Source organism: Penicillium daleae, assembly GCF_028827525.1.
Source record: "Penicillium daleae strain IBT 16125 chromosome Unknown utg000001l_segment0_segment0, whole genome shotgun sequence".
NCBI classification, from domain to species: Eukaryota; Fungi; Ascomycota; class Eurotiomycetes; order Eurotiales; family Aspergillaceae; genus Penicillium; species Penicillium daleae.
This window is the reverse complement of record NW_026623149.1, coordinates 2847377-2865841: the sequence shown is the minus strand read 5'-3', so window position 1 is coordinate 2865841 and position 18465 is coordinate 2847377. Positions and strand designations below refer to the sequence as shown.

Genomic DNA, 18465 nt, shown 5'->3' with positions numbered 1-18465 from the left:
AAATTGCTTCGATAGCAGTGACCCATTCGCGATTTCCTGGCTGTAGTATCGATCGCCGACCGTAGTATTCGGCTCGCGTAACTACCTTCTGCGCCGAAACAAGGCCCATTGCAAATCCCGTCTCATCAAAGTTGTAGATATCCTCCGCTAGTATACCGTTCTCGTCGATAACGCGCTGTACGGTCGTAAACCACTCTCATAGCGATTTCGGGTCTTAGTTTAGGGCGCGCTGGTAGTCGTAGCGTCTCGAGAAGCGTGTACGAAGCTCATCGCGACGTTTAATAAAATTTGATGGCCAATTAACACCGACTGTAGGCGGAGGGTGGCTACCGCGTTTAGCCAGTAAGATATTAGCCATTTCTCTCACGGTAGCGGGCCTAGGCGCTGCTCCACGCGAATCCATAGAGAGAATCCATTCAACAAGCGAACCCTCTTCGTATTGGGTCAGTTGATGGCCAGGCGGGCGTTTATCTTCGCGTGAGGTTTGACCGTGTAAGCGCGAATGTAGTGTTGTGAGCGGTATTTCGTATAGCTTCGCTGCTGCGCGGAGAGATTTGATGCGGCCATTTTTCATATCATCAAGGGCTAATAAGATCTTTCCTTCCCGATTAGCCGATTTCTGCTGAGATTCAGAGCGAATTGGTGGCATAGTAGTTCGTTGAAGAAGGTAGGTAGGTAGGAAGACGCGATTTTGGATGGGGTGTTCCGAATGGCTGTGTTCCGAATGACTGTGGATTACGTTAGTTATTTTCAGGATTACCAAGCAGTAGGATGGATAACTAAGTCTTTAGGAACTGCAATATTTAGGTCGTGGGTGAGGTGATTGGTCGATTAGTGGACGCAGGGTTATCTTGGGCAAATCCTGAATATGCTGCCCCTGGTCTCTTGCGACTTACAGATTTAGATATTTTGCGGGGTTATTCTATTATGTGCGTAGATACCGGCACTTTATTCACATTCTGACTAGGCTCCTATGCCTCTACGATGAAAGACGCTCTGTCGATCCAGCGGACGGTCCTCCAGTGGACGGTCCTCCTGCCCTTAATACTCCCGGAAGCATTATATCCAGAGAGCCACAGCTTATGTCTCTTGCGAGTCTCTGATGTTTACATGGATACTCACGGTATTCCGTAGCTATTGGCAGGTAGCGCTTTGCCTAAGCTGTATCTCTATCAGCTGAACGGTAACAACAGTTAATAAGAAATGACACTAGTAGTTAAGTAATTAGTGACGGCACTAGCAAAGGCGCACAATCGGGGAGAAAGATGCCTCGTGAGGATCGTGTACCTGAACGAGGGTAAATATCGACTCAGCTGTTGTTGCAATATCGTTTCAGCTAACTCTGTCGTCCGGATTGTGACGCAGTGTACCAGGCCCTTTGCATATACTACATTAGAAACGGAATATCTGTTAATCATCGCATTATGAAGGAGTTTTCTCGCCTTTCCACGAGGCCTCACATACCCGACTGTTCTTGTTCGTAGCACGTTTCTGTAAAAGCCGATTGATTTGATTAATTGAAGAACTATCAAGCATCTCATAGTCCCAGGGGGGATTTTAGATAGTTTGCTACGACACGGGTACAATTTAGCAATAATGTTTCTTGCCAAGAAAGCAAAAAGAGATTACGACCCCACCCAGTCGCAAACGTAGATCTGGTGGAACCTTCACACAACGATTATGATTGGCTCATCCTTTGGTGGGTCTATTGATATTGAAAGTGAATCTTTACGGCCGTATAATCTGCCAAGGCTTGCTGTTCGTACTCGATGTCAATTGTGGCGTTATCAAGGGGGCAGTTCAAGTTTCCTAGCCATTAGAAAAAGCCCACGTATAACTTGATCTCCGAGGAGGTGGATTTCAGATTGCACGGGTCACAGGGGCTTCTCCGGGGTAGCCCTGAAAAATATAAATCCTCTGCGGCTCCGTCGAGTGCTTCTCTATTAGTGCCCACGCCAGGCTTCTCCCTGGCTTTATTCATTCACGATTCATTGAACGTCACCCGCCAGAATGTCAGATTCTCAGCACTTCGTTACGTTTGGTCCTAACGCCAACTGTACCCTTGACGTAAGGAATAACGGATGATTTGAGGAATGGTGCTTACTTTGCTACTCGCAGCTTTGCTCGATAAAACAAAGTGTATATGGATATCGGCCATCTTTGGCAGCAAATGTCGTCTTTATTGCCCTTTTCAATTTATCAATGGCAATTCATATCTACCTGGGATTTAGATGGAAATCCTGGTGGTATATGTGGTGCATGGTACTAGGCTGTACCCATGAGACTGCTGGCTACATCGGGCGTGTCCTTATGTACTATAATCCGTGGAGCTTTGCGGCATTCATTCTCCAAATTAGTATCAACTCCCCTGGCGACTCCTAGGCTTGCGCCCTTGTACCTTCCGGTTATCGCAGGAGCTGACATGACAGTAGTTTGCATCACGCAAGCACCGGTATTTTTTTGCGCTGCTATTTATGTGACCCTCGCTCAAACGTAAGTTGTGCTCCCATCAGCTCATGGGCGAAAATATCTGATGTATTTTAGTATCAATCACTACTCTCCGAAGTTGGCAAGATTTCCTCCAAGGTATTTATACTGGGTTTTCATTCCTTCCGACATCATATCCCTTGGCCTTCAGGGTGCCGGCGGTGGGCTATCTGCTTCTTCCTCAGGCTCCAGTCAAATCGGGGTTGACATTGCGATGGCTGGATTGATCTTGCAAGTCGTTATGCTTTTCGTGTTCCTCGGGCTATTTAGCGACTTTGTAATCAGATACCTGTCATCAGACAGCGCCAGAAACATCGGTACTCGCGGAAAGCTTTTCTTCGGCTTTCTACTTCTCGCCGTTCTGACCACTCTTGCCCGTTGCATCTTCCGTGCAGATGAGCTGAAGGAGGGCTATACTAGTGGCAGTTTGATATCCAACGAGGGTTTATTTATTGGCCTCGAGGGAGTGTAAGTGAACCTGATTTGTCATTCAATCTCCTAACTTTCTTCTGGCTACTAACGCAATACAGTCTCATTGTGGTCGCGGTATTTTCCTTATGCATTGGTCACCCAGGATTTATCTTTAGGGAAAGGGAAGATCATGAATACACCAGTGTCAATTCCACAGAGCTGAAATGAGGACTTCATTCGGGTTCAATCTCCCACACCCACAATGACATAATCAGGAAAGGAAAGAGAGTGCTTTAGGGTACCCACTTGAGTCCTACATCTTTTGACTAGGATTAACAGGATAATATATCCGCAAACTACGGATTCGACTATTAGATATCTTCTTAGTGGCGCGCCTTGAGTCTAGGAGTCCTGTCATGATAACTTGGTAAATATTCTCTTAGCGTGCCAGGCGGCTTCGGGAAGGTCAACCCGATACCCCCGATCTGATAGTGGTCGATGGGCCTTCGCAATTCCTCGAGATGATGTATCCAGTCGAGCGAGAAGTAGGCGCTATTGTTAGGTTCATGATTTAATTCGTCAGGGGTATTCGTGAATCCTTTATCTCAACTAAGTACCTGACGTTTCCTATAGGACCGTGCTATGTAGTGCTACGTAGTCGGGCAGTGCATTGCGGATTAACGTAATCAACCACCTAATCGTCCACTTTTCCCCTGTCCACGATAAATTTGAAGTATTTTTACCATAGCCACAATTAAATTGTACTATCTGGTAAGTTAATTATACAGTTATTTGTTAGGACAACTCCTTGTAGTTTATCCAATAGTGTTGCAGCCACTACAGCGTGATGGAGCTCGCTGTCGACGGACAGTAGAGGGTAGATCAGGCTGCTCAACATGCTCATTCAGCTGCTGAACGCGATCGCGCCCTTCTTGGACACCTAAAATGGTGTCATTACCAATGCTTGCATGCTTTCTTGCCTTCTTCCTGCCTTTCTGCTCATTCTCAGCCCGTAGACTCCTCATTTCCTATTGAAGACGGTTGTTCACATTCATTGCCATCTGGGTGGCCTTTTCAAGGTGGCTAATATGAGACATCAGGCTGCTAGAGAGTGTTCGTGAAATAGGACTTTTTCGCAATCTACGAACCTTAGGTCTAACTTGCGGAGGTTGTAAGGAGTTTGAACAGCGGATGAGGTTGAGTCTTCGACCAATGGTGGTATCGGCGTACGAAGTTGAAATGCTTGAGGCCAGTCCCTGCGAAGCCACTGCATATATTCGTTGCGTTGAATACCTTTTCACGAGCAGGTGGATATAGGGAAAGAAAGTCTTCCTTGTCGATGTGGTTGTTACCAACCGTCATCATCCCTTCAAGTAGTTTCCCATATGCGCGCTTAAGCGGGCCGAAAACCCCAGAAAATATAAAAATCCGTAGTCAGATGACTCCCATATCCATCGAGAATAAGCAATCTCTGCGCACCAGTTGAATAGCGCCTGGATTGTGGTTCAAATACCTCCTATTGTACCTTTTGTCCAGCTATTCTCGCTGGTTGCAAACCGCCAGTCCTTCAGAAGTATAGGGTCTTGATACCGAGCAGCCTGATGGGTTGATGCTTTCAAAATGATAAGCGGCGGTATATGAATCCCCTTGAAGCTTATAGATTCAAGAATTGTAACCCATTCACGATCCCCCTGGATAGCCGTACGAGATCTTTCACTTCGCTTTACTGCAGTAATAACCTTCGATGTTGACCAGAGTCCCATTGCAAAGCCGGTCTCGTCAAAATTCCAGATATCATCTTCGTGAATACCTTGTTCCGTGATAGCCGCTTGTACAGACTCGAACCAGTCCCGAATAACCCGTGGGTCCCCCTGCTTTGCACGCTGATATGTAATCCTTCCATTATATCTTGTATGCAGCCTCATCATGGCGGTTGACAAATTTGTAGGTCCAGTTAATACGAAGTTCTACAGTTAAGACCTGTGTACGCTCACGAAGCAAGGTATGTGCCATTCCACGTATGTACTCTGGTCGAATTGGAAAGCCTCGCTTATCTGCATCTAGCAGCTGCTTACCCAGCACTTCTTCTTCAATCACCGTCAACATATGGCCGTTGGCGCGTGTTTCCGACCGTGGGTTGATTCCTTTGAACCGATCGAGAAGGGTAGATTTAGGCTCGTCAAATATTGCAACGGCCCTTGATTTCGACCGAATTCTTTTGCTTCTATAAGTTGTAAGTGCCATTTGTATTCGATATTTTCTTGGGAAAGAGACATTTTGCAAAGTAGTGGTGGAGAATCGGCGTGTTGGAAATGATTGAGAGATGGATGGAAAAGTGGACGACTCGCTGGTGTGGACGGCTCGGTGGTCGATTACGTTAATGGAAATGTAGGGTATACTGTCGTGTATTTAGTGGGTATACTACATGGAATTTATGGACATCCTGAGAGGCCGAGCTTGATTATTCTCTTTTTAATCTATAATGTATGATAATCAAAGTTGTTTTCGATCTGGTCGACTAGTAATTCGTAAAGTACGATGAAGCGCACCGTTTGGTAGCGAAAATATGAGTATATATACACAATTACGTACATATTGGAGTGGGGAATCCAGTGACATTATGTAGCCTACTCGTTCCTGTTTTGCTGTCTGTTGTCTGGTTTGCTTTGGGAGATTTCTGCGGAAATTGTTTACTTTAGAGCGGGCAAGTGAAATATATATAGAGAATACACGCCATATACAGCACAACACACGAAGGGCGAAGAAGGTTGAACATCGACGTATTTCCCGCGAAGCCTTCCCTCTCATCTTTCTAGTTCTTGTTTGTGGACGTGAAGTTTATCCATTTCTTCTATTGAGGCTGCTGGACTACTGTTGGTAGGGCGTTTACCAACAGTTTGATTCCTTCCCTATATTCTCTCTTACGGCAGCTTCGCTGTTAGGGGTTTGTTCTTCCTCTACTTACGACTCTGTTTCTTGCTCTCTCTCTCTCTCGTGCCTCGACTTGCCTGTGTCGACCAGGCTGCATTGAGCTTCCCCTCGTATCAGGTTTTATTATAAACCACAAAATCCTATAATAACTATTTACCCTTTCTCTTAGTCATTATCATAATATATTCAGCCTTTCTTCGGTCCTGTTAATGGACATTTAAACGCCTCTATCTATCTATATCATGTAATCCGTCTCAAGATTATAGGGGATTCGAACAAATGTAAATTTGGACAGAAAAGCCGGCGGAGTGCAATCCCTCCTTGTCGACAACAGGTTGGTCCCGATCGCAGGAATAATTTGGCACTATGTTTAACCCTGAATAAAGAAGAATTTATTAACTGGTGGCTACAGACTTCGGATGGAAAGTTTAAAGAACTTTGTATCAGGCTGGTTGACGTTAGGTAGGTTGTTAGCAACCTAGATAACCAGCTACCAGAACTACCAAAACAAGCCGCACCTGATCCCGATGCATATGGCGGGACTACACTACCTGAAACAGCCCTCTCGTCGCCTAACACGGATATAACTCCTCCTTTACACCGAAGCTACATCGGAACCTCCATCGAATATATGAACACAATCGTTACGGAACACATCGCTATTGCGAACAGTGAGTTCGGTCGAATGAGATGCGCACAGGTACCCCTCCAGCTCAAATACACTAACTGATAGATCAAGTCGCTCCCCAGACGGTATATTATGTATACGCGATGTCAATCGACCAATTACAGTGAAAAAGGACAAGGATAGCTCTCGCAGAGGAGAGAAGGTTAGCTAAACAGCATGAGAAAGTCTATGGTGTGGGGGTACTACCTATGCCTGCGCAGGTGAGTGAGAAACAAAAGTAGCGAGTGTAGTGCAACAGAGTTATTTCTTCTAGATAGCCAGCTAATGCGTTGATAGATTGTGTGAATAGCATCAAATTGACTGTTACAGCGTCGCGCACCCATACTGGGAAGCGGTGTGAGTACGCGACGGCTGGCTCAAGGGCAGCTTAACTATAATGGGCATGGCATAAGGTAAGTTGAAGTTCAAAAAGCCATTAAAGAAAAGAAGCGTCCCTGTACCAGGGGCTAAGTGATTCGAGAAACGAATTCTTCTGCCCGGTATTTTTATATGACCGTGGGTTGGGGTCGTGAGATGTTGAGCACAACCCCGCTTCTTGCCATTATCATGCCATTAAAGAGGAAGGATAGAGGCCACCATTCTCCCCCTAGTAATATTTTCCTACTCAGGAATTTGTCCACAATTCGCAGCTTGATGGACTATGGTAGCCAACATTATTCCAGTGTGTTTTACGCATATATGCACCTTCTTACAGCAGAAGATTGTAATATAGAGCATAGCCGTCAACGAAATATCCCGCCTTAGACTTTGAATCTCCAACAGGAACTAGACGCGATAATACATTGCGTAGTTGCATCATAAATTCACCCATCCCCTCACTGTCTAACATGTGGGCCATTCAACATTTGCAGCCACTATCAACCAACCATCTACACCACCTGTCGCAGCATCGAGTGCTCTTCATCTCCATCAAAGGTTTCTCCGCGATCAAACATATTATTCAAAGAGAGTGCAAGCTCTACAATCACCGGAGGATAGGCGCTGCGAAGGTATGCTTGCATCATATCCAGACCATTTGTTACTTCGGCACTTGTCCAAATATTCGCGTGTCGAACATATCGTTTCTTCTGCCACCGCACTTGGGGGATAGTTTTCTCCATCAGTGGAAGCATAAGCCTAGGGCATGCAGATGGGATGTCATCCAGGACACCAGCACGGGCCAGTGTCATCGTTCCCGTACAGATCGCCAGTATCGCTGATACCTTCTTCGATGTGCTAAGCAAGAATTGGACGACGGCAGGAGAGGGTTCATGTAATGGATGCGGACCGGGAAGAAGGAGGATATCCAGCGATGGCGATTCTGATATAGATATCTTTCAAAAGTTATGGAATTAGCAGCCATTTCTTGACTGGCCTGTCTGGCTCGCTACCCACCGTAGGCTGAATTCTGACGCCACTGGTCATTTTCACTGGTTTCTCACCATCCTCGGTAATGTAGTGAATTTCGCTCCTTATACCGAGGGAAACTATCTCTTCTGGAAGACCACAAGCATTGAGGTACTCCGGCTGAAGGGTCGTGAGGAGGTCAATCGGGGCCAAGTCCAGAAGTTGGACTAGATCGCTTATCAATAACACTCCAACCTGTAAGGGTCGTGTTTGGGTGGATTGTGCCATATTTCAAGCTGAAACTATGAAGAGAGAGCTCAGCGGTTATCTAGAGACATCATAATTGTTTATATCTAATATTTGTCACATAACCGGACGCTGGCGTATTCTAGCTCGAGCCTCGAGGTAAGCGGAACAATTTTTTTCCATCTCCTTACGGCCGAGCCAGCAGCTCATCTGGTATTAGAATAATCAGAATGTTTCCGACAGCCATCGAGCCGGGGCCTGTTACGGCCGTAAGTGCTGATTGTATAATACAGTCAGCGTTCATTAGAATTGGAACATGGTACCTGGCCCACTTATCTTTCTGCCAGTGGGCGTGCGTCCCAAATACTAACGAACGGCCACTGTATGCCAAGTTCAAAGGTGGTATTTTAGTTCGTTACCGGTCCGCCTGACCCAGCGTCTACCCAATCCACGTATATTTCCTACGGTTAACTGGGTCAATTCGGAATACCTGCGTCGTAGCACGTCAATACTAGCCCTTGGGGGTGGGACGCTTTGAACAGCAATCTCCTCGAGAGTTCTTCAATCAATCAATCAATCGATTACGTCAATTTGTTCCTCAGCTATTTTATGCGGACATCCTCGATCCAACGAGGGTGAGTATCGAAATGGAATGGCTGGAGGGCAGGAAGATATGCCAGAATGCTGCAAAATAGGCGGATACCGGGAGGCAGGATATAACTATGGTGGGAGTGCAAAAGTTTGAAACAATTTCCTCCTCACCGCCTATCACCCACCGCCTAATACCACCTACTTCCTACAGATGACGCCTGATATAGAAGCTAATTTATCGCTTACAATCTCTCACGGGGTAGAGGCAATGATTGAGGGACATGGGTTGTATACGAAATACTAGGTTGTTGTACTTTAAATCTAGCCTCTTGAGTGATATCTTGCCTAGCAGAAAACTTGGCATTAAGGAAATAGTTTCAGCTTTTGCACTGCCACTGTACTCTATGTCCGACAAGATTAGTTATGTATGAGAGCCTTTTAGCAATTCAGACCTATTCATACATTGTATTGGTGCATCGGTATTTACTCTGTGTATCTCAGTGAAATATGGCGTCCAGAAACATCGTCACTTTCGTATACTTTCGGCGTTCAATAAAAGCCAAACTGAATCTTTTGACCTTATAAGATACCTTTGAAAGTAGGTCATCCTAGGCCACACGCGGCGGTTCAATGATAACATGCAGAATCGGGCTTTATCATCTTTAATAAGCTTCTTCAGACGACTGAAATGAGGTTGAGACTCACCCTTGAGCGCTCAGGTCCATTTTTGATAGTATATCTAATACCTAAGAGGAGTTCAGGGGCAGCGCCTATGAACGCGTTTGTACCTCCATTTGATAGTGCGTCGCTCACATACACGCCCTCGCAAGGGCTAGTGTAAGCTTTTTTGACAGGACCACGCTATTTGGTAGCAATATCTACACAAAATATAGCTAATTGATTGAGATATCAGATGCGTATATGCGTGTGTAGGGAGTAATTCAATATAATATCACTCTGTACAGCAGTGTTGACACTGTAGGCGGAACAGGAGGCGGTAAGGATGAAAGGGCTTGTCTGGGCAAGCCAAAACAGTATGGACTAGTAAATAGAATAGACGGATGAGGTGAGGATAAGGTCAAACGGAACAAATTCGGAATGATACAGTTGACTGATGGAAGAGAAAAAAGTATGCGCCAGGTGTAGGTTGAAATACCCATGGATGGTGCCGATCCTCGTAGCTACAATACTCAAATTGCCAAGAATATCAATTTTACTGAACAAAACACAAAAGAAATCTGTATGGATCCATCTGAAATTACCCATATCTCGACAAGAGATTGGTTTGCCTACCACCTCACGTATCAACCATTTGATATCTTGCTTTGATGGTTAATACGTCGTATAAGTAACACCTTCCTTGTAGTGTTCATGACGATATTCCCAGTTTATAATTGATCAATAAAACTGCACCACGCAGTAAGTACAACAAAGGTATCGAAATCAGTTGTCGGCCCATGTGGGAAACCCAACGTGACGGTTTGGCATGGGTGTAAGCGTTATGCATAACGAAATTAACGGAATAAATCATTACGACGAACATTTTAGAACTTCAGCTTCCAGATGAACTGCCTCCGAAATACCTTCCCATAAAGGTGGTTCGCGAGTCTCCCAGCCACCTTTACTAATGTGACTTTGCGATGCCAAAGGAGCTTACTTCTCAGAGAGTCTACTCCCTAGATTACAGGCCCTCGCACGAAATCTCCTTTGATACTAAGACACTTTCCCACAAAATCAACATCGGAGTTTCCAAATAGTCCTTCTTGAACCCACCGATGACAACCGGCTTCGCCCGCCTCTTGTCAAGCATGCTGCCCGTTTTCGGCAAAAATACCTGCCGGTACTCCAGTTTGCGTCTATACTCACTTTAAGGCATCGTCTACAGAACATCTTCCGGATCCGCTAAATCTGATTTTGAAAAACAGTAAGGTTTACTATATATATCGAGGATCTCCGTAGACTAGCAAATGAATACTGTACTTTCTACTTGGATCAATGTTGGTGTCATATATTGTAGGCGGACAGATCTCTTCATGTTAGAATATTCGTTCTCTAAGAGAAATGAAGTCAACTCTCTATACCTACGTTCCGAGCCTGTGCGTTTACCTACAACTGAGCCGTTACGTATATTCACGATATTCAAAAGAACTATTTAAACTCAATTTTACTTCAAAATTTAGAAAACACAGTTATTGTAAGCTTACATAATTAGATTACCATTATTGTAATTGTAAAATTGGGACATTCCTCATCTGAATGCAACCACCCCACCCACTACCTGTGTTATCACGTCTAGGTCCCATATTTACACATCCTGTACCAAACACTTTCAGTTTATGCAAGTAGGCCACTGCTAAAGAACGCCCCAGCTATCCACATCCAGAAGGTCGGCTTTGTTATCGTCACTGTTTTTCTCGCATGAGGCCGTCAGATTCATTTGCTTACGGCCACTATATGCTACCCATCTTGGATGGAAAGTGAAACAGGTATTAATATAGTAGAATGGATCACTTACTTGTGGATCCCGAGGTATGGGTCGTCGATAGGGATGTAGTGGTTGTTGCCGTTGCGTTTGTAGTCGACGTTGAGCTTGAGCTTGAACTCGAGCTTGGGCTTGTGGCATTCCCCTCAGCCTCTGAGCACATACTAGCCAGACCCTGCAAGCCTGCTGTTATCTCCGAAGTTATGTTGTTGTTGGACCCACACTTCGAAGCAGAGCATTGGACTGCCGTATTCCCCCCATTATCGAGATTTGCCTCCATCGCAGTGCAAACACATTGTAGGTCGGATAACTGGGTGCTGGAGTTTGCATCACTAGCGCAGGAAGTACCCACGCTACTAGAGTAAAAGGTTTGGAAGCATGGTTGAGCGCAAGTGGGGAGGCTTTGCTGCCAGGAGTCGAAAGAGTTCGGTTTTGAGTCTGCAGTAGCAATGCCGAGGATGAAAGTGACAGTAAGGGAAAGTAAGAAATAATGCATGGTGATAAAAATGAGATTGTCTGTGTCGAAAGTCAACCAAAATTTTTGAGCTGTCTGTCAGCTCTTATACGTTGAAAAGGACAGATTCTCCTCCTAAAAATATCCTAGAAGTAATCAGTAAATGTATCAGGGAGAGCGATAAATACGAGCTCGTGGCCTGGTTAACTGGTACGGCCGAAAGGTCTACCTCGTTACGATTCCGGGATGGCCCCACACCAATGTGCGAGGTATTTGTGCCTTGGCAGGTGAACCCTTAGGTACCCTTCTGCTGGCCAGGTTGTTTCATCGCACGAGATTAGCAAAATCGCTGGTTCGGCCATTAGAGACTCGGAAAAGGACTATTCATGGCACATGTAACTGGTGTACTGTTCTCCATTGGGTCCACCATGTGTTGGTGTCTCTCCGTTGTGGCATGTTCTGTATAAGATTACCTCGTAACTCCACAGATGTACGGCCGTAAGAAAGTTTGAAATGGAGAGGCGTTTGTCCGAGTTACGGAGATTTTCCCTCTCAATATGCCAGCAGGATGATAAATCATCACACGAAGCCAGCGTAAATCCCTAAATAGGTACTATACTATGGCTCGCAGAGCGCAGGGTAGGTTAAGGGACCGCTTAGGCAGGGGGGATAGTGCTTTAGTCAGAACCAGCTTGATGTCTTTGTTATGGATCTTTCGCTGACCTATCCAAAACCCGACCTGGAGCCCTCCTTGATCTGGTCCAAAGATATATGTGTTTCTGGGTGTGGGTTGATGGAACTGGGGATTCCCCCGGCCAGTGTTGAACGGATCTCGGCATGGCTAAGATGTGTGATCAGTTCTGTTTGGTAGGGGTCTAAAGAATGAAGGAGATAATAAAGTAAACGGGTGTTGAGTACTGGCGATGTAGAGGAAAAGACCAGAAGGAAACTTAGGCCAACTATGGATTAATGCAAGCTTCACTAACGGGGCGCTTAACTTGGTTGGTAAAGCTGAAGCTTAGCCGAATATCCTAGTCACCGTTCGATAACCATATTAGAACCAATCTCATAAGAGAAGTACAAAATTTATCTACACATGATATCAAGGTCTATTTAACACGCGCAATGGAAACATCCATTTCATAAAAACCCCTTCCCCCCCCCCCCTCCACCACCACCATCCCGCTCCCTGGAAGCTATAAGCACAGCTCTGTCTCGAGGTCACCAGTCATCAACCTAGGGCTACATATTGTCCTCACTCCAATGACTCCTAGTCTTCAACCAAGCCTCCCTCTCCTGCTGCCCCTCAACATCCGTCTTCCCAACCCCGAGTCCGCGCTCAACCCACTCGCGACTCCCCATCTCCGAAAGCCGGGACAACGCTCGTGCAAACGCGAACCGCTCCTCGTCACCGCTGAAGATGGACGTGTTCTTCAGCGCTTGCACGGACATGCCCAGGTCATCCATGAGGTTGCGCATGGCGTCGGAGAGGTCGGAGTGGTCGCCTTCCGCTTTGAGGGTGTCTTTGAGGTCGGATTGGGAGAGGAAGAGGTTTGTTAGGGGGACTTCTGTTGTTAGGACGAGTTTTGCCTGTGGCCAACAGATTAAGTTAGAATTAGTAGGGTTGTAAAGTGGTGTATTGGGGCTTTGTGAGTAGGAAGACGAACCCTGCTTTCGTATACCGCATCGATAAAAGTGATGAAGCGTCGAGCAAGATCACGCTGGTTGAGGCTCATCCCGGGCACGTTCGTAACGATGAATGCATCGTAATGCCGCACCAGCTCGAGGTAATCCGCCGCGCCGGTGGCCGTTCCAATTAATTGGTCAAAGGTGAAAAGAGCGGCCTTGCCACTGGCCTGCGGGACTTGGATCTTGCGGCCCCAGACAACCTGGGTGGTCGCGTGGGGTGGGTCGTTAATAGGGTCACCCAGGAACTCGAACCACTTTCTGGCGTGCTGGTCTGCGTCTGCGCCCAGCGGGTGGTGGTAGACAGCTGCTGGGGGACGGGGGATCTTGCGATAGTCGGTTGGAGAGTTGAGGTTGATAACGTTCAGGGCGGTTTTGAGGAGAGTAATGCAGGGGATGAAGGATTCGCGCTGAATGCCGTTTTTGTATAGATCGTCTGGGTGACGGTTAGATGTTGTGACGAGGACGACGCCGTGAGATTGGAGGAATTGGAGGAGTCTGGCGTAGATATATCCGGGTTAGCATATGCAGATTAAGAAGATCGAGTACATGAAGACCTCGTACTCACCTCCGCAAAATCATAGCATCCGCAACGTCTGTACACTGAAACTCGTCAAAACACAACACACTCGCCGTCTCCGCAATATCCGCCGCAACAAGCGGCAACGCATCAAAATCATTCCCAAACTTCATCTTGACCACATGCATCCGCTTATGTACATCCTGCATGAAATTATGAAAATGGATGCGAGTCTTGGTCTTGATATTCGGCGGCAGCGTATCAAAAAACAGATCCATCAACATGGTCTTGCCGCATCCCACATCACCATACATATACAGGCCCTTCGGCAGGCCCTCGGGCGCCGTAGAAACTGCAGGCTTGGTGGCAGCGGAGCCGAACAGGGACCCGAAGAAGGACTTTTTAGGTTGGGGGTCGAGCGATTCCACGCTGGGGTGAATGACGGCGGGGGCGTTGTAATATTTCAATGCTTCATATAGGTCTTGGAGGTTCTGGATAATTCCTGGTGGAGAGAGTTTGCATTAGCTCTTGGACCAGGGCACGGGGCTGCTTCAAGGCCCTGCTTACCTCGCTGGTACGAGTCATCCCGTAGTCGACCCTCCTGCACGCGTATATCATACTCCCTCATCGGACCATCCTGCGGCGCACCCGACACTTTCGTCTCGGAGAGAGCCTCTGAAGGCGCAACCCCCTCGGCGGCGGTAGCCAGACCCCGCTTCTGCAGGAGACTTGTATTCACAGGCACCGTGATCAGGTTCGTAGGCACAGACGATTGCAGACCAGTTCGTTGCGGAAGCCTCGTCAGAGTTGAGTATGCCATCGGCCGCAGACCAAGAGATTTCTCATTCGCGATGCTTCGGGGCAACGGCGCAACCCGCGTGCCATGGGACCGCCGCACCGCGCAAGGGACGCAGTCCGCGCAGAGTTTTGCTGGAGGTCGCCTCATTTGTGTAGATGATGTGTATGTACAGTGGGTGTGGGGAGTGTGAGACCCGTGGAGTGACGGGCAAGTGTGAATGGATGGCGGGCGAAAGTCGTAGCCGAGGTATCGCCGCAGGAATTGTTTTCTTCCGGGGAAGCGGCGAAGTAGACGAAGTACTCCGTACAGAGAGCGGATAGGGCAGCACAAGGCCCTCGACGAAGGACAGAAATAGCAACACAAGCCAGGAGTCCAAGAGAAATGAAGAAGAAAGCTGGAATGAAGGCTCAAAGGATATCTACAAATCGACAGGGAAATAAAAGTAAGGCTAAAGTCGAGGAACCGGCTATTGATCTGGCTTCCGAAGGGTGGCCGTTCCTGAGGCAAAAAGGCATCCCGGCCGAGATGCCGAGTCACGTGATCTGTAATTTTCATAGGCACTCTGCCAAAGACCAAAGTTCAATAGTTATACAGTTAGATATATTGGTATAGTACTGCCAACTAGGATATAAATCAGTCCAGAAGCCTTCCCTGTATATGCACAAGAAAGAGAGCATATGTACAAGTCACTGTAGCAGACAAAAGCAAAAGCACTCAGGGTATGTCACCCACACAAAGAAGACGTGAAGAAATGAACTCGGTGGCTCAGATGTGAGCTGTACAGATTGGAAATCAGAAGGCTGGTCGAACATCAAACAAGATGAAAGTAAGGATAAGACGAGAACAGCGGTGACCAGGATAGGTAACAATATGACTGAAAGATGTTGAAAACGTGAGAGAATCGCGAATGAAAATAAAGAAGACATGCCAAACATCACACATCATACTCATAACATCGCGATGATCATCCTCCCCTGAAAGGAACACAGAAAAGAAGCTCATCGCTGAAAAAGGCAAATGGAGGACTTGGGATGAGAGTCCTCCCGAAAGAAGAGATGCCGGAACGCCGATGCACCCAGAAAGATGGAGAAAGGAAACGGGAGGGAGAGGTAGAAGAGGTCTATGACAATGGTCGAACAAAACACAACAAAATACCCAAAGGGGTCGAGAAAGAGCACATCAGAAGCTCGCTCCATTTATGCAATGTTGACGAACAATGTCAACTTGGTGTTGCGCTGCATCGCGCTCTCCAGATCCGCGTCTGATTGCAGGTCGACATAAGTCCCCGAGGACTCATCGCGGTACTGCACGATGATATCCTCCTGGATCTTAAGTCGATCACACAGCTTGTCCTTGAGGTGCTGCAGACTCACACCCGATGGAATGCGGATGGCGATCAGGTCGTCCTGGAAGAACACCTTGACCTTCATCGCGCTAGAGTTGGACGTGCTCGACACCTGCGTCAGGGAGCTGGGCTGACGATTCATTGGAGGAGGACCGCCGTTGGCGTATGTGGCCGGGGCAGCGCCCTGGGCGCGCTGCTGCGATGCGCGGTCGGGCCCGGCGTTCATGGGCACCTGTGAAGACTGGCGGGAGACGCTCTGCGAGGGTTCCAGACCGGAGGAAGAGTGGTGCGATTGGTCGGAATAGCGTGCCTCCTCGCCAAAGGCGGTCGGGTCGATTTCGAAATCACCCTGGCGCGGAGCGAATAGCTGCCGTACTAGTTGGCAGCGGGCGATGTGTGGGGGCATGGAAAGGAGCTTCTTGATGTACTCGTCGAGATTCTGGCGACGACCGTTGGAGATGGCATCCGTGACGTGGGTGACGGGGCCGGGCATGAATGGTAGAGTGCGCGGGCGGCCACGGTTACCGGCTTCATCTTCGAACTGGGTGAGAAGGGCGATCTGGAAATCGTAAAAGTCGTGGTAGTAGCGCGACAATTCCCAGCACCGGCCGTCTTCCATCTTCGCCTCGATGATGTACCAGTACTTGTCGTTGTCGAAGCAGTAACGGGGGATGGAGGCGGCGACGGGTGCAAGAAGGGGCGGGTAGCCTTGCGATTGACCCATAGCGGTTTGGCCAGCGATAGTGCCCTTGCTGGCATTGCGCTGGTGGTATCCCTAACGAAACATCACAATGCGATTAGTTATTGATCAATGTGGAAAGTCGCAAGCGACAATGAGATCCATCCCACTGATCCTAACTTACAGAGGAGTTGCCATTCTGACTCATGTGGCCCGCACTCTGGTGCGATCCGCCCATAGACATCTTGTCCATGCCCGCAGTCACCGTGAGAACGCTGCCACCAGAGGGCTCCAGTTTGCCCAGCGTGATGCTGCTGTTCTTGTACTCGGCGGTCATCTTCTTCCACTCCTCTACCTTGGGCACACCCGCACGGCGCACCGCCTCCAGTGGATCAGTCACCGCCTGACCACTCTGCATATCGCGCAATTCAATAAATGAGACGGGGATCAAGCCTGGGCCGCCGAGACGACCGATGGGCTTGGCCACAAACCACTCCGGGTTCGACTGGGCGATGACGATGATGGCCTCGCCAGCGCGCGCATCCAATTCATCAGGTCGCTCGGCCTGGAAATCATACTGGACGATGCCGTAGACCATGGCGCCCTGGCCTTTTCCGAGGGCAGACATTCTGAACGCGCCTTGTCGGGTGGTGTTGGTGGAAGAATCGGAGGTGGGACTGCGGTCGGAAAAGCCAGAATCGTGGTGGTCCTTTTTATGTAGATCCACGGACCCCCCACTATCCCTTTCGTTTTTGCCGATGACTTCGAAGAAGGAGACGGGAACGAGCCCTCGGGCACTAGGGATGAGCGGATTGCACGCTTCGTACCAGTCCGAGTCGTCCTCCCTACTAATAACGTGGAAGAAGTCGCCCTTGCTAAAGGCCAATTCCTGGGTGGTCCCGGGTTCGGGAGTGTAGTCGTAAAGCGCTTTGATGACCTGGTGCGCGCACAAGCAGCGACGGGGGTCAGCTTTGGTCTTTGTTTTCAGGGAGAGTGTTGGTGTTGTTGTCAAGTTCCAGCGCACAGAAAGGGGGGAGGAACCATGGATTGGGGGAGTAGTGGGAACCGGAGGAGCGCACTGATAACGGAGGGGTGGGAAAAAGAAGTGGGAGGAGGGAGAGTGGGTATGAGACCGTCCAGTTGAATAGTGGCGGTAGTGCGAGATCGCAACCGAGGGGCGTTTTTGTGTTCCCTTTTGTTTGGGGACGGTAGGGGGAGAGAGAGGGACAGAGAGAGTTGGTGGCTGGGAGGGGCCGGAAGGATCAAGGAAACAGGGGACAGAGAGGACAGGGAGAGAGCGAGAGAGAAGGGGGAATGCCAACAACAACAACAACAACAACAAACGACTCACCTTTTTGGGCGGCAGGATGGCAATGGCCGACTTGGGAGTGATGGAGATATGGTGATGATGATGCTTGGGATCTTTCTCCCCCTTCAAGGAGCGCCGGATGGCCTATATTGGGCGGGACCGGGTTAATTTAACGACACACGAGACGTAATCTTCCGGAGTGGTCTGCGACACGTCCGAACGAGAGAGAGAGAGAGAGAGAGAGGCTGGAGAAGGAGAGAGAGGGGCGGGGGATCGGACACTCACCTTCATCGCGGAAGGGAAGAGAAGGAGGGAGGAATGTATTCAGGGCCAACCAGGATTGCTCAAGGGAAGGTGGAAGAAAATGATGAAAGAGAGGAGAAAGAGGGCGTGTGGAAAGGAGAGGAAAAGGATTTCTTTTTTTTCTTCTCTCAGGTCAGCAGTATACCCAGGGCCATTTGGGTAGTAGCAGGAGGAGAAGGAAGAGAAGGTAGGAAAAGGAAAAAAAGGC

General features: G+C 48.2%; 4 protein-coding genes across 4 annotated transcripts; 1 reads left to right on the top strand and 3 right to left on the bottom strand.

The window, feature by feature from the left end:
• Window positions 1-2422: 2422 nt before the first annotated feature.
• On the top strand, window positions 2423-3546 carry N7458_000922 (RTA1 like protein-domain-containing protein; the record flags this gene model as incomplete). The annotated part of the gene is made up of 5 exons (XM_056904316.1): window positions 2423-2493; window positions 2545-2955; window positions 3018-3033; window positions 3342-3443; window positions 3532-3546. The coding sequence occupies 5 exons, from the start codon at window positions 2423-2425 to the stop codon at window positions 3544-3546; spliced, it is 615 nt and encodes a 204-aa protein (XP_056772083.1).
• A 3840-nt stretch (window positions 3547-7386) lies between these two features.
• On the bottom strand, window positions 7387-8131 carry N7458_000921 (uncharacterized protein; the record flags this gene model as incomplete). The annotated part of the gene is made up of 2 exons (XM_056904315.1): window positions 7387-7830; window positions 7892-8131. 2 exons carry the CDS (start codon window positions 8129-8131, stop codon window positions 7387-7389), a joined length of 684 nt encoding a protein of 227 aa, XP_056772082.1.
• Window positions 8132-12858: 4727 nt separating this feature from the next.
• N7458_000920 (AFG1/ZapE family ATPase) lies at window positions 12859-14768 on the bottom strand (the record flags this gene model as incomplete). The annotated part of the gene is made up of 4 exons (XM_056904314.1): window positions 12859-13206; window positions 13284-13800; window positions 13871-14324; window positions 14390-14768. The coding sequence occupies 4 exons, from the start codon at window positions 14766-14768 to the stop codon at window positions 12859-12861; spliced, it is 1698 nt and encodes a 565-aa protein (XP_056772081.1).
• A 1049-nt stretch (window positions 14769-15817) lies between these two features.
• Window positions 15818-18245, bottom strand: N7458_000919 (phosphatidylinositol-3-phosphate-binding protein BEM1; the record flags this gene model as incomplete). The annotated part of the gene is made up of 4 exons (XM_056904313.1): window positions 15818-16741; window positions 16830-17888; window positions 17997-18098; window positions 18240-18245. 4 exons carry the CDS (start codon window positions 18243-18245, stop codon window positions 15818-15820), a joined length of 2091 nt encoding a protein of 696 aa, XP_056772080.1.
• Between the last annotated feature and the right edge of the window lie 220 nt (window positions 18246-18465).